Source organism: Cavia porcellus, unplaced genomic scaffold, assembly GCF_034190915.1.
Source record: "Cavia porcellus strain 051 isolate PalLab524CR breed Dunkin Hartley unplaced genomic scaffold, mCavPor4.1 scaffold_24, whole genome shotgun sequence".
Classification (NCBI taxonomy): Eukaryota; Metazoa; Chordata; class Mammalia; order Rodentia; family Caviidae; genus Cavia; species Cavia porcellus.
This window is the reverse complement of record NW_026947507.1, coordinates 7,961,636-7,974,399: the sequence shown is the minus strand read 5'-3', so window position 1 is coordinate 7,974,399 and position 12,764 is coordinate 7,961,636. Positions and strand designations below refer to the sequence as shown.

At 39.6% G+C, this 12,764-nt stretch overlaps 1 protein-coding gene across 2 annotated transcripts in view; it reads left to right on the top strand.

Moving 5' to 3' along the window:
- Nucleotides 1-1,575: 1,575 nt before the first annotated feature.
- Frg1 (FSHD region gene 1) overlaps nt 1,576-12,764 on the top strand; it is a 50,657-nt gene continuing 39,468 nt past the window's right edge. The window contains exons 1-2 of one of the 2 annotated variants that reach the window (XM_063234625.1): nt 1,576-1,850; nt 4,105-4,172. In XM_063234625.1, coding sequence (XP_063090695.1) covers nt 1,789-1,850; nt 4,105-4,172 — 130 coding nt within the window. In that variant the 5' untranslated portion in view covers nt 1,576-1,788. The remainder of the gene's footprint in view (nt 1,851-4,104; nt 4,173-12,764) is intronic. The other variant, XM_003469169.5, reaches the window with a different exon arrangement.

The window sequence follows — 12,764 nt, the reverse complement described above, 5'->3', positions numbered from 1 at the left end:
AAGCACTTGCCAATGGCTGCGTTTCATTGATCCTAAATATGTGTAGCATAAATAGTTTGATAGTTTACAAAGAAAATAACGTGCAAAACATCACACAGAAGTTTTATTAGAGGAGCTGGACTGGAGCTCTTAAGAGATCATTTATAGCAGAGGAAAAACAAAATGTTTCTGTTCAGGAAATTGAGCACAAAATGTTATAGAGCCCACTAGTGATCTGACAGATAATAGGCAGGCGTAGCACCACAAAGACCTACTATGGCAACAAGAAAACAAAAAAAAGATGTCAACTGTGCCCTACAAGTACAGGAGATATGCTATCAGTGTGATACACATAAGGAACATATAGTTGTCATGTGTGAGGACTGCCTGGGGTGACTGGTGAAGCACCAAATAAAGTGGTAGGTAGACTTTGTTTCTGTTTATACATTGTAGTTCACATAGGCTTTTATTTTTGATGCTACCTTCTTAGGTTTTGTAAGAAAAGAGATGATACGAAAATGTTGAAAGCAATTCTAAGCACTCATTACATATTTGATATTATTATTTCACTGATATCTTATTTCCCTGCTAAGTGCATATTGTACAGTATAGTAGGAAGCTACTGACAAAACAAGAAGAGAAGTGACAAGGCTGGCGCATAGGGAAGAAAAGCTAAGCACACATGCTGTCGGTGTAAGGTGTATGCATGGGACATGCAGTTGTCATGTGTGAAGACTGCCTTGCGTGTGACAGTAGAAGCAAAGCTTATTTTTGTGGTAGAGTTTGATTGTTATTTTCATTGTAGCTCATATAGGAATTTATTTCTGATGTCTTTTTGGTTTTGTAAGCAAGTACACAACTGATGTGAAAATGTTGATGTTTATTGTAAATGCACAACGCATACGAAGAATACCTTATTGTATTGATATTTTATGTTCCTGTTAACTATGTACTGCATAAGAAACTCTTGACAAGACAGAAAGATCCCTGAGATGTTAAGTACGTCCTATAAAAAGGCCAGGAAAACAAACACATATGCTGCCAGTGTGAGTCATAGGTGTATGTGGAATGTGCGGTGATCGCCTGTGTGGACTGCCTTAGGTATAACAATTGACAGGCTTTTTTGTAAAGTGCTATTGGTATTTTCACTGTAGTTCATATAAGAATTTATTCATGTTGTTCTTTTTAGATTTAGTACAGAAAAAGTCAATGTGAAAATTTTGATGCTTTTTTTATAAATGTTCAATAAATGTTAAAAATTCAGTAATGTATTTTTGTGGGGTTTTTCCTATTGTGTTCATCAATATAAAACTCATGAAATTAAACTTAGCAATTCATGAATATAAATATCCTAAAAAACAAACGTGGGCCTTACAGAAGCATGGTTAGGCGCCTTGATGACAGAATTATAGTCTTACTCCCCTAAACTGTGGCCCCGTTCTAGGACAGAACAGTTTAGATGGGCAGTCACAACCGTTAGGACGTCTGTTCCACCAGAGGGCGCATGCAATCCCATAGCTACCAGAGTTCATCAGGCGGAAAACAAAGAAAGCTGACAAAGTTAGACCCAATGCAGCCGCCGTAGGCGCCGCTGCGCCCCCACCCACCCCGCTACCCGCAAGTAAACAGGAAGTAGGACCGATGTTTGGAGGCTCCTGGGTCTGGAGAAGGGGGCAGAATTCTGAGAAATTGCTCTCGCTGAGGGCTTCGATTTCGCGTTTGTTTCTCCCCCACCCATCTTTTGCTCTAGTCTAGATACTTCTGTCCTCAGCCGACTCGCACCTCTGTCTTGGAAGTTTGGTCAGAACCATGGCCGAATACTCCTACGTAAAGTCCACCAAACTCGTGCTCAAGGGAACGAAAGCGAAAAGGTGAGACCGTAGCCGGGCAGGCGGCTCTGCCTTTCCTTCTGTCCCGCCCCACTCCCTGCGAGCCCGTGGAAGCGGAAGGGCTATCCTTTCGGCCTTGCGCCTTCTGGCCCAGCTGGGTACCGGATGCGGAGAGGCTGCTACGCCTCAGTTGGCTGCAGCCCAAGCCGCGCTCCCGCACCCGGAAAAGAAGGGACGGAGATCCGAAAGGAAACCTGGAGCCCCAGAGCAACGCGTGGCAGTCCCCGAGTGTCCCCGCCGACCTGTACGGGGCCGGTCTACTTTATTCTGAGCACGTGGGCCCTAGTGACAACCCCTTTAGGGAAAATTCTTTTCACCGTTTATTCTCTTTAAAGTTTTTTTTTATTAATTTTTTTTGACATTACATAGGGGGTGGAACGGAGCTGAATCACATAGTGGTTTGTATGAGGTTTCTAGGGATGTGGACTCATATTGAACCCACCAGTTCCTAAATTGTGTTTATGCAAATTGGTTATAATTCCTAGGCTTCGCCAGGTGTGGTAGCATACGCCTGTAATCTTAGTACTCGGAAGGATTGCTACAAGTTCGAGACCATCCTGGGCTGCATAGTGAGTTCAAGGCCAACTTAACAAAGTGAGACCCTGTCTCAGAAAACATTTTTTTTTTCTGAGCTTCCATTCATTTGAGAAGAGCTCAGATAATTGTTTCCATGTGCTCGTTGATACTGTTCAAGAACCATTAAATGAAATAATAGATGTGCCAGAAAATCAAGCCAGAAGGAAGGAGGAGATAGCACTGGTGAGGTATAACTGAACTCCTTAGGTAAACATACCTGTCAGTTCATACTGCCACATTTTTTTTTCAACCATTTGGTATATCCGTTAACTACTTATGCAAGTACTGAACATTTCTTTCTAGTTTCAGTGATGCACAGAGTTTCGGGCCCTTTCAGGTGAGATGGAAAGACAGTGTGACAGGGCTAATAAGCCACTGCTTTTAAGAACTGCTAGAGGTCTGGAATGAACTTAAGTAAATCTGAAATTTTTACTCTCTGAATTAGCAGGAAAGGAGAGTTTGCTTCTGGGTTTGTTTTGTTTTGTGTTTTAGGCAGAGTCCTGCTGTGCAGTCCAGGCTGTCCTCAAACTTGGCATTCCTCCTGCTTGAGCATCCAGAGTGCTGGGATTACAGGCATGGGCCACCACTGCCAGCAGGAGTTTGCTTCTGCAAACATACTTCATGATTAAAATGCAAGCAGGTGCATCTTATAATTATCTATATAATTAACACCTGTGTAACAGTTTCTGTGCATCATGAATTGTTCTAAAGTATTTTGCTTATTAACTTTTTTCCATCCATCATTTTTTAGATGTAATTCTTTTGCCACAAAATTCCTCAGTTGAAGTGTACAGTTCAGTGAGGGGTTTTTTTGATGTACTCAAGAGATTCACCAATGTCTAGTTGTTCATCGTTCCCCCCCCCAAAAAAAACCCTTTTCCTCTTTTTCATTTCTCCCAGTTTCTAGCACCCTCTTTTCTATTAGGATTTGTTTGTATGAATATTTTATTTTAGTAGAATCCTATATTATATAGCTTTTTATAATGTGGCTTTACCTAAAACATTAAGAGTAATCCATGGTTTAGTGTAATACAGTATATTTGCTCATTTTATAGCTGAGTAATATTCATTTGTATTGCTAAGTTACATCAGTTAATGGACCTTTAGGTGATCTCCACTTCAGGGCTACTAGGAATAATGTTACTATGAATATCCTTTTATAAATCTTTGGACATGCATTTTCATTCCTCTTGGGCCTATAAATTAGGAATGTAAATACTGGATCTTAGGATAACTGTGTTTAACATTGAGAGAAAATGCTGTTTTCCAAAGAGATTGCACTGTTTTACATTGTCCTCAGTAATATATGATGGCCCATATTATCTCTTAACCACTGGAAGTAGCTGTAAGACTTAGGTTATTACCCTCATTTTATAAGTGGGGATACTGATTCACCAAGAGTTTAAGTACTGTTTCCAAAAATCACGGAGGTAAACAGTAACTGGATCAGGATTCAAAACTAGGAAGTTTGGCTGCAGAGTCTGTTGCTAATGCTACCATAGACCCAACTTCTTAATACGATAAGACAGTTTATCAATGTAAATTACTGAAAATCAGCAGCCTATAAATCACAGTATAGCTTCAAAGATGCTTCTGTCCTTCCATATTGTGATATTTAACATACAAGTTAATATATAAGTATATAACTTTTTTCTTGTAGTAAGAAGAAAAAGAAAGAAAAAAAGAGAAAAAATGAAGAGGATGAAGAAACCCAACTTGATATTGTTGGTGAGTCACTACATGCCCTATTCTGTGAAAAATTGAATTGGCTGAGATCTTTTAAATTTTTCTTTAGTTAGAAATTTGTGACTGTTAAGTTTTTCCTAAGTACACAGATATCACTTACAATATCGGATTCCTCCTTTTTGTGAGCACAGTAGATACCATTGGTACCTTTCTTCATTTTCAGAAATGTAAAGGAGAGAGCATGACTGCTGGAAATATAAGCATAATAAAAATAATTATTTTAGGAACTGAAACAAATGAAAATTAAACAGAGTAGAACATCAAGGTAAAGTATAAATGGTGATAGAAGCAAACCAAACCAAACATGCTTGTAACCAGTTTTCTGTTTAGGCACTGATTGTGTCCACCACTCTACCAGTACTTTAAAGCAATTGTTTTTCTTTTCTAAAACTTAGCATGTTTCACTTTGAAACTTCATAAATTCTGGGTGTGCTTCAAAATTGTAAAATTAGCAAGTGGCATAGAGCTAATGTCCTGGGAAGTTTCATTTTTTTTCTATTCAAGTTTACAGTGCATAATTACATTCATGAAGAGTTGGTATACACACATCTTAATTCTTTATGCATCCCCTTCCCGGTGACTACCTACTTTCCCCTGGCCTGTAACTCTTAGTCCTCTTCCCATTTACAAAAGCTATCCCCACTTTCTTTTTATCTGTCTTATTTTGTTCTTTATTTATAGTTCATATTTCTCATATAAGAGAAGCCATGCAATACTATGCTTGTAGGTCTGATTTATTTCATTTAATTTATGGTCAGATGATACATCCATTTTCCTACAGTTGATTGAAATGTATCTTTTTTTATAGCAGAGAAGTACCCCATTGTGTATAAATGCCACATTTTCTTTATCCGTTCATCTATTGATGGGCATAAAACTGCTTCCAAGTTTTAGCTATTTTGAGTTGGGCTGCTATAATCATGGGTATGCATGTATTATTGTAATATGTTCTATTTAACTCTTTGGAGAAGATGCCTAGAGAGGAATCTGTGGGTTAAGTGGAATTTCTACTTTTGATTTCCCCAGGTGACTGAAGGGCTATGTGGCTGGGCCAGTGCCCCTCCCCCTCACTTGTCTTCGCTCCTGTTGACTGGGACAGCTTGCTTTATTGTCCTCCTTGGCTGTCAGACAAGCACTGTCCACTCCAAGAGGAGTGTAGCCAGACTGTCAACATGGCTCCACTTCAGCAGCTACCATTGCTTTTTGAAAAAAAGAGTAAACACCCTGGCATGGGGAAGATTAGGATGGGAGGGATCTGAGCCTTTAATTTACATACCTCACCCTCATACCTACTTTTTCAGAAGAATCCCTGGGTTAAGGCTCCTCACTGCAGCTGCTATATATAAGCAGCTCAATTCCAACACTTCTTGAGTTTAGTCTAGAAGGGCGCCGTCCTGTGCACTGACTCTCCTGTGCTGCAGCACAGCCCCTGTTAAAGCTTTGCTACAGTGTTCTGTAAACTTGCTTCTGAATCTCTCTTTTTTGTTGTTTTTTGTTTTTTTGGTATGGGAAATTGAACTGAGGACCTTGTACTTGCCAAGCGGGTGCTGTGCTGCTAAGCTATATCCCCGTATCCTCCGCCCTTTCTCTTTTTATTTTTCTTTTTTTTTTTTTTTTAATTTAGGGCCTCTAAATTATTTCTTAGGTAGTGTTGGCCCCAAAAGTCCTGTAAATTTATTTGGGGATTTTATCCTGAGTAATGTGGACAGAACATTCATTTGAAAAGAGGGAGCAATAAACATAAAGAGCTCCAAAGACCAGCACCAGGCAGAGTCAGCCTATGGTCTGCAGTGCAGACTGGTGCTAGAAGACAGCAGATAGCAGCGACAGAGACTGTAACCCAGGAGTCAACCAAGCGTGTCCAACACAAGCTGGCACTGGCGGGTGGAGACCAGCAGTGGCAGACCAGGACCCAGCAGAGTTGACTTATGAAGCTCAGCACAAGCCAGCATTGGACACTGGTGGCAGGCAGTGACAGTACCCAGCAGCTGGCTGTGTCAGCAGTTCGCTCTCAGTAGTATCCACTGTCATGAGGACTGCTAGCAGAGCTGCACTTTGCTGATCTACAAATGCATCTGAACTGAGCCCAAAAAAAAACCCCACATGATTGGTAACAGAAGGGCTTTTTACCTTCGGCCTCATTAGCATTTTTTATTCCTTGGCTTTTTTTTTTTTTTAATTTAAAGAAAGACTAAACAAAACAATAAACGGGTACATATAATACATACTTTCAAAGAAAAAAACAAATAGTAATTGTTTTAGTTACTTTTTACTCGTAGCTGAGACAAAATACCTGAAGCCCAAAGTTGGGAAAGGAAAGGTTTATTTCTTACAGTTTTTGGAGGTTTCAGTCCACACTTAGTTGACTCCAAGACAGGCAGGCATGGCTGGGCCTCAGTTCATAGCGGCTGCAAACAACAAACAGGAACCAGCAAAGAGCAAGACACACCTTCTTCCTGCCATTACATCACATCCTGGCTCCACCCCTTTGTGGGTGGAGCACTGACACCATCCATCCAAGCACTGGACAATGAACGAATAACAAATGCACAATTCAAACTTGTGAGGCCTGAGGGCCACAGACATAAACCATGACAGTAATAAATCACTACTTGATGTTTACATATTGTCCTCTTACAAATAATTATTCAAGATACAAAAGTGGAACATATAAATGGGAATTCAAACAGTGAGATTGCAAATAGTTCTGTTCAACTATCCAACAAAAACTGAGTAATATGGTTATCAATCCTGTATACCTAAACATACATGCAGTTATTCATATCTTCATTTATGTTAAGATTAAACAAACCAAAGAGACTAAAATCACTCTGGACAAAGAATAATACTATTGCTGAATTTCACATCACCACACTCCAGGGTCAGCACTGGTTACTGTAGTGTCTTTTATCCTTCAGAGTATTTGTTCATTTCGTCGTGTGTTGTAAGATCAGTTCTTGTAAACTCTTTATAGGTTCTATGCATGCATGAGTCTTAACCTGTATTTCTAACCTTTCTATATTGGGGGAAACAAAACAAAGTAGCACAGAACAAAACATACTCCTATAGATACATAAAATGAAAAAGACATAAAACCACTGTACAAGGAGTTCTACCATGGTTACTGTGTTGTCTCTTGTTATCTTCAATAGAATTGGCTATATCATCAGATATAGTATAATTGAATATACCAGTACATAACAGTATTGATAGAAACACAGCTTTGTAGATAGTGTAAAACTACAAAAACAGGTCATAATCAAACCAGAATGGGTATCGTAGTGAATCTTTTCATTTTCAGTATAGTTGTCTATACTGTGAGACTTGATACTATCAATTATAACAGTTTTGAATAAATAAAACAGTGTAAGTTATACAGGTCTCCAGATTAAGTTGATAGGAAATTAAAGATGATTACTGTGCTATATCCTGATATTTTGGGGATAGCTGTCTGTGCCCTCAGATCTAGTGCTTGTAGACAAACTGGGACAGAATAAGTTCTATCTAAGCAGCACAGTGCGAGTAATATGGGTTTAATTCCTGATACACTATTAACAATATCTTCTTCTGTCTTTTTTAAGACTATTCCTCTCCTTTCACTTCCCCAGGGTATACTGTGCATTTTTGGGTCTCACCAAAACCCTTGGTTTTAAATTGGGGGGTGGGGCAACCTGCTATTTACCTAAGTGGTTCCAAATCTTCTCCCTCCTGGATTTGATCTCTAGTTGTATTCCTTTACCTGTTAAAGCCTGTCTTTCCCACTTATCCTCAAATACTAGCCTTTTTTGCCCCTATTACTCTGGTTCCTTGTTACATAGAACATTGTTTTCTCATATTTGATTTTCAGTCCATATATTCTTTTTCAGGTTAATTATTTTCCTATAAAGAGCATCTCGGTGGACCCTACCTCCTGATCTACTCTGCCTGTGATTTTCTCTTTTTTTAATTTAGTGCATCAAGGCCATCTATATTAGAGATTATAGCCAACTTTCTCTGCCTCATTTCTGTTGTGCTTTTTTTCCATCATTAGTTGTCTGTTTGTCTTCCTCATTTTGTTTTCTGCTCCATTAATTGAAGCCTCTCTGCCACTGTTTCTGGAATCATGGTACTTTTCTCTCTCTTTAGAATGTCCTGCAATATTCTCTGTAGTGTTGGATTGGTGGTGGCAAATTCCCCGAGTTCCTCTTTGTTTCGGAAGCATCTTGTTTCTCCATTAATTTCTAGAGGTAGTTTTCCAGGGTACATCAATCTGGACTGGAGGTTATTTTCTTTCAAGGCTTGGAATACTTCACTCCAGTCTCTTCTTGATTTGATGGTTTGTGTCGAGAAGTCTGCCGTAATTGTGATGGGCTTTCCCTTGTAAGTAATCTGTTTCTTGTCTCTGACAGCTTTTAATATTCTGTTCTTATATTGAATTTCTGGGATCTTGATTATTATATGCCTGAGTGTAGTTCTGTTTTTGTTGTAGGTGGCTGATGTTCAGTATGCCTCATTCATCTGAATATCATTCCCTTTTCCTATGTTTGGAAAGTTTTCCTTAATTATTTCTGTGACTAGCCTTTGTAGTTCTTTGTTTATACCCCTGCTTCTTCATTCACATTTTTATTCTTAAGTTATAGATCCTCTTGTTGTCTTCTAGCCCTTGTATTGTTACTGCTTGTTTCCTTGTTATTTTAAAGAGATTTTTTTTTTCCTTTCATGCTCCCACAGTACAGTTTGGATAATCTATCCTTAGTTTCTTTCAAGCAATTTTGCCAGCTTTCAATGGAGTTTTTAATTTCCTGGTAATCTCTTTGAACCTGCTTCATGAATTCTATATTTTCTTTGTATTCTTCATCAAATGATTCTCCCCTTTTTTTGTGTGTTCCTCCATTCTTCCATCTGTGTCTTCTTGAGAGGTGCTTAGCATTTCTTTTATTAATCTAAAATATTTCAGTTTTGAACTCATCTATGAGGTCCCAAAGATATCTCCTATGTCCACTGGTGCCGTGCCTGATTTTGTTCTGTTCGCTGTCCTCAATCTCCTTTACCTTTCCTGGATTAGTGTTCTCAGGATTGGGGGCTGGGTTCTTTTTCTTATTGCTTCCTCTTCTCATATTTTTTATTTCTTCCATACAGGTATATATAGAAGGCCCCAGTTTCTTTCTTTGTTGGTTATAATTCTTCTGAAGCATGCTGGCTAGGTGGTCCTGCCCACTGCAGGGTGCTATTGAGGTGCAAACGGGCAGTGTATGCTGGCCCCTCCCGTCCAGGTCAGTCAGCCTGCTGAGGTCTTCACTGCTTAGTGTATGCTACCACCACCGGGCTAGGGAATTGGTTTGGGATAACCTATTGGATCTCAGCCTGGAGCATGACCCAGGCCAAGCACACCCCACCAATCTCGTTTTGGGAAGGGAGCAGCTGAAGTCACTGCTGCTCCTTGTTCTTGCCAGTCTGCCCAGTCCCAAAATGTCATCTGTTGGAGCCCCTACTTCTTTGGAATGGTTTTATTCCCTGCACTCACCGCAGGTTGATGCAGGTTCCCCCCCAGCTCAGCTCTTCGTTAGGCTCGCCGACCCCTGACCTTAGTGTGACTGCGTTCCCACTGCATCGAAGTGGTGGATTTCGGGCAGCTCCATAGGTCACAGTCACATCAGTACGGGCACTGCAGCAGGGACACCGAGGCTTTAGGTGTTCCCAATAGTAGCACCGGGACTGTATGTTTGATTGGTTCTTCTCATCTTAGTTTCTTTCTGGATTGAGAACATTCATCTCCCTCTGTTCAGGACTCCCCAAAGTTGACTATCTCAGGGAGCCTCTGTAGCCTGCTGTTATCTATCTACCATCTTTTCAACAGCTCTTTGCCTTCTATTGCTTGGCTTCTTGATGGTAGTCATTCTTTCTGGAGTAAGATGGAATTTTAGTGTGGTTTTAATTTGCATTTCTCTTTTCACCAGAGATGCTGAACTTCTTTTCATGTATGTATTGGTCTTTCATACTTCTGAGAAATTCTTGTTCATTTCAGTTGCCTATTTTTCATTGAGTCTTTTATTTCAGGAAAGTCTGGGTTTTTTAGCTTTTTGTGTATATTCTAGGTGTTAATATTCTGCCAACCTTGACTCTTGTATCTCCCTGGAGCTGCTGATCCTCCGTGGACTTACCTTGCTTTAGTGGAGATAAGACCCTCTTCCCAGGCTGTGGTCAGCTTTCCAGACTACTTCATTCTTTTTGCACTGTACTGCATTTCTCCAGCTTCTCTGTAGTTTCATTTTCCTATAATCTCCTTCCTGGTTCCCAGAAATCTGTTTCTTTTTTTCTTCACCAAGGTCCTGGAGAAGGTTTATTTTGCTGCCTGTCCTTATGCCACCATTTTTAATCTCCTTACATTGCTTTGAAAGAGTACATCAACAATTACAAGTTGGGGTAAGGTGCTGGGGGTGTAACTCAGTGGTCAAGTGCTTGCTTTACATGTGCATTTGGAATTGTTATGTCAAAGGATACGTGAATATTTAACTGTATAAAAAACTGGCAATTTTTTAAAACATGCTTGTGCCATTTTACCCTTCCACCAAAAATGAAAGTTCCAGTTGTCAGTAGTTGATAGTATTATCAGCCTTTTCTTCCTCTCGATAGTGAGCCTTGTCATTTTCTTTATGGTGCTTGTTTGATAAACAGAGGCTTTTAACTTTTCTGAAGTTCAGTTTATGCTTTTCTCTTTAAGGCTTCTATCTTGTCTTTCTGTTCTAAAACATCTTTAGCTTACCTGAAGGTCACAAGATACTCCTCTACATTTTCTTTTAGGGACATTATATTTTTAATTTTTACATTAGATCTATCATCCACTTCAAGTTTATTTTTGGCATAGTACAAAAGTGTCAAGTTTCATTTTTTTCCCTCCATTGATAAGCAGTTGTTCTAGCTACCTTACCGAATAGAGTTCCATTTGCTCGTTAAATTGCTTTGTTGGGCCAGGGATATAGCTCAGCAGTGCAGTGCCGACCTGGCAAGCAGGAGCTCCTGAGTTTGATTCCCAGTACCCACAAAAAAAAAAAAGCAGCACAGTACAAACATTTCTGCTTTGTTTTCTTTGTTTAAAACTGCTGACTTTTTGTATTGATCTAATTCTTGATTCCTTCTGTTCTTCCATTGATACTTTTTCTATTCTGTTGATATATTTATCTTCATTACTACATTTTCATAGGATTTTGAGATCAGGAAGCAAGTTCTCCAACTTTGTACTTCTTTCATCAAAGATTAACTATTCTGTGTCTTACACATTTTCAGAAAAAATTTAATATTAGTTTATTAAGTTTTATAAAAACAAGTCAGTTGGATTTTTGCGCGAGAATTATATTGAATCCAGGTCATTTGTGGCTCTTACTCCAGGAAGTAGTCCTTATAGGGCCTAAACTAAATGCATAAAATTTATTCAAGTGTTAAATCCACTCTAGTAGGGCCAGGGATGTGTGTAGTTTAGCAGCACAAGCACCTGCCTGGCAAGCACAAGGTCCTGAGTTTGATTCCAGTACCCACTCCCACCAAAAAATATACTCTTAGTGTGTTTCTTACATTCCCGACACCTCTGGTATTGCTGGTCAGCTCTCACAAGCAGTGACTACCCTGTCAGTTTGCCCACTATGAACACAAGCTGGCCTTGGCCCAAGCCCTGCAGAGAATCCTCACATACACCTTTTGCCCCCTGCCCCCATCAGTGTACTTCCCTCTCTTCAATACCTTGCTCTATAAATTCCAGTCACTTTGGCACTTCAACCCTCAGCTCAGCTGAATTGTCTTTTTCTGGGCTTCTGTCTCCCTACCCTGTCGACAAAAAACTGCCATTAGGCAGAAAACCAGTGATTCTGAAGTTCACCTCACAGATTTCCCTTTTCTCAAAGAGTACAGTGCTGCTCTCATGTTTCATTGCCTAAAAATATTTTTCTCATATGTTCTGTCTGGTATCCTAGTTGTTTGTAGTGGGAAAGCAAGTTAGATACCAGTTATTCTGACTTAGCTGAATAGAAAGTTCTTCTGTGTCTTCTTTTTGCTTCTTACCTTCTTTTACATTACAGTTGTCTAAACTTGACACAGAAGTAAGCATGTACCTATTTCTGGAAGAAGAAAACTCTAATATTTTAAAGCTGATCTATGGATTCTGTACAGGCCCTAAAAGTAAGGCCTAAGCCAGCGTGGATTGGCAAATAGAATGAAAGAAATTCTGCCTTCCACATGAACAGTATCAGATTTGGACAGCAATGAAAAAGATTGTGTTTTCAAGGAAAGATTTTCAAGCAACTGGATGTATAATAACATGGCTCAGTGGTGGTGAACCTTTGGCATGTGTGCCTCAGCGGGCTGTTGTTATCATTGAAAGCTCTAAAAGATTCACATTTCACTAGCATAGTTTGTGAAATTCCTAGGTAACTTGTTTTGCCCAGAATCTAAAACCAGATTTGTGAATCGGCAAAAATTATACAGTGTATAGACTGTATTACTATACAGGAAGGAAATTCCATTTTCAAAGCTGAGATGCATCGTGCCATTGTGACAGGTCATAATGATAGTAGACATGGAAGGGCACTGTTTTAGCAGAGAGGT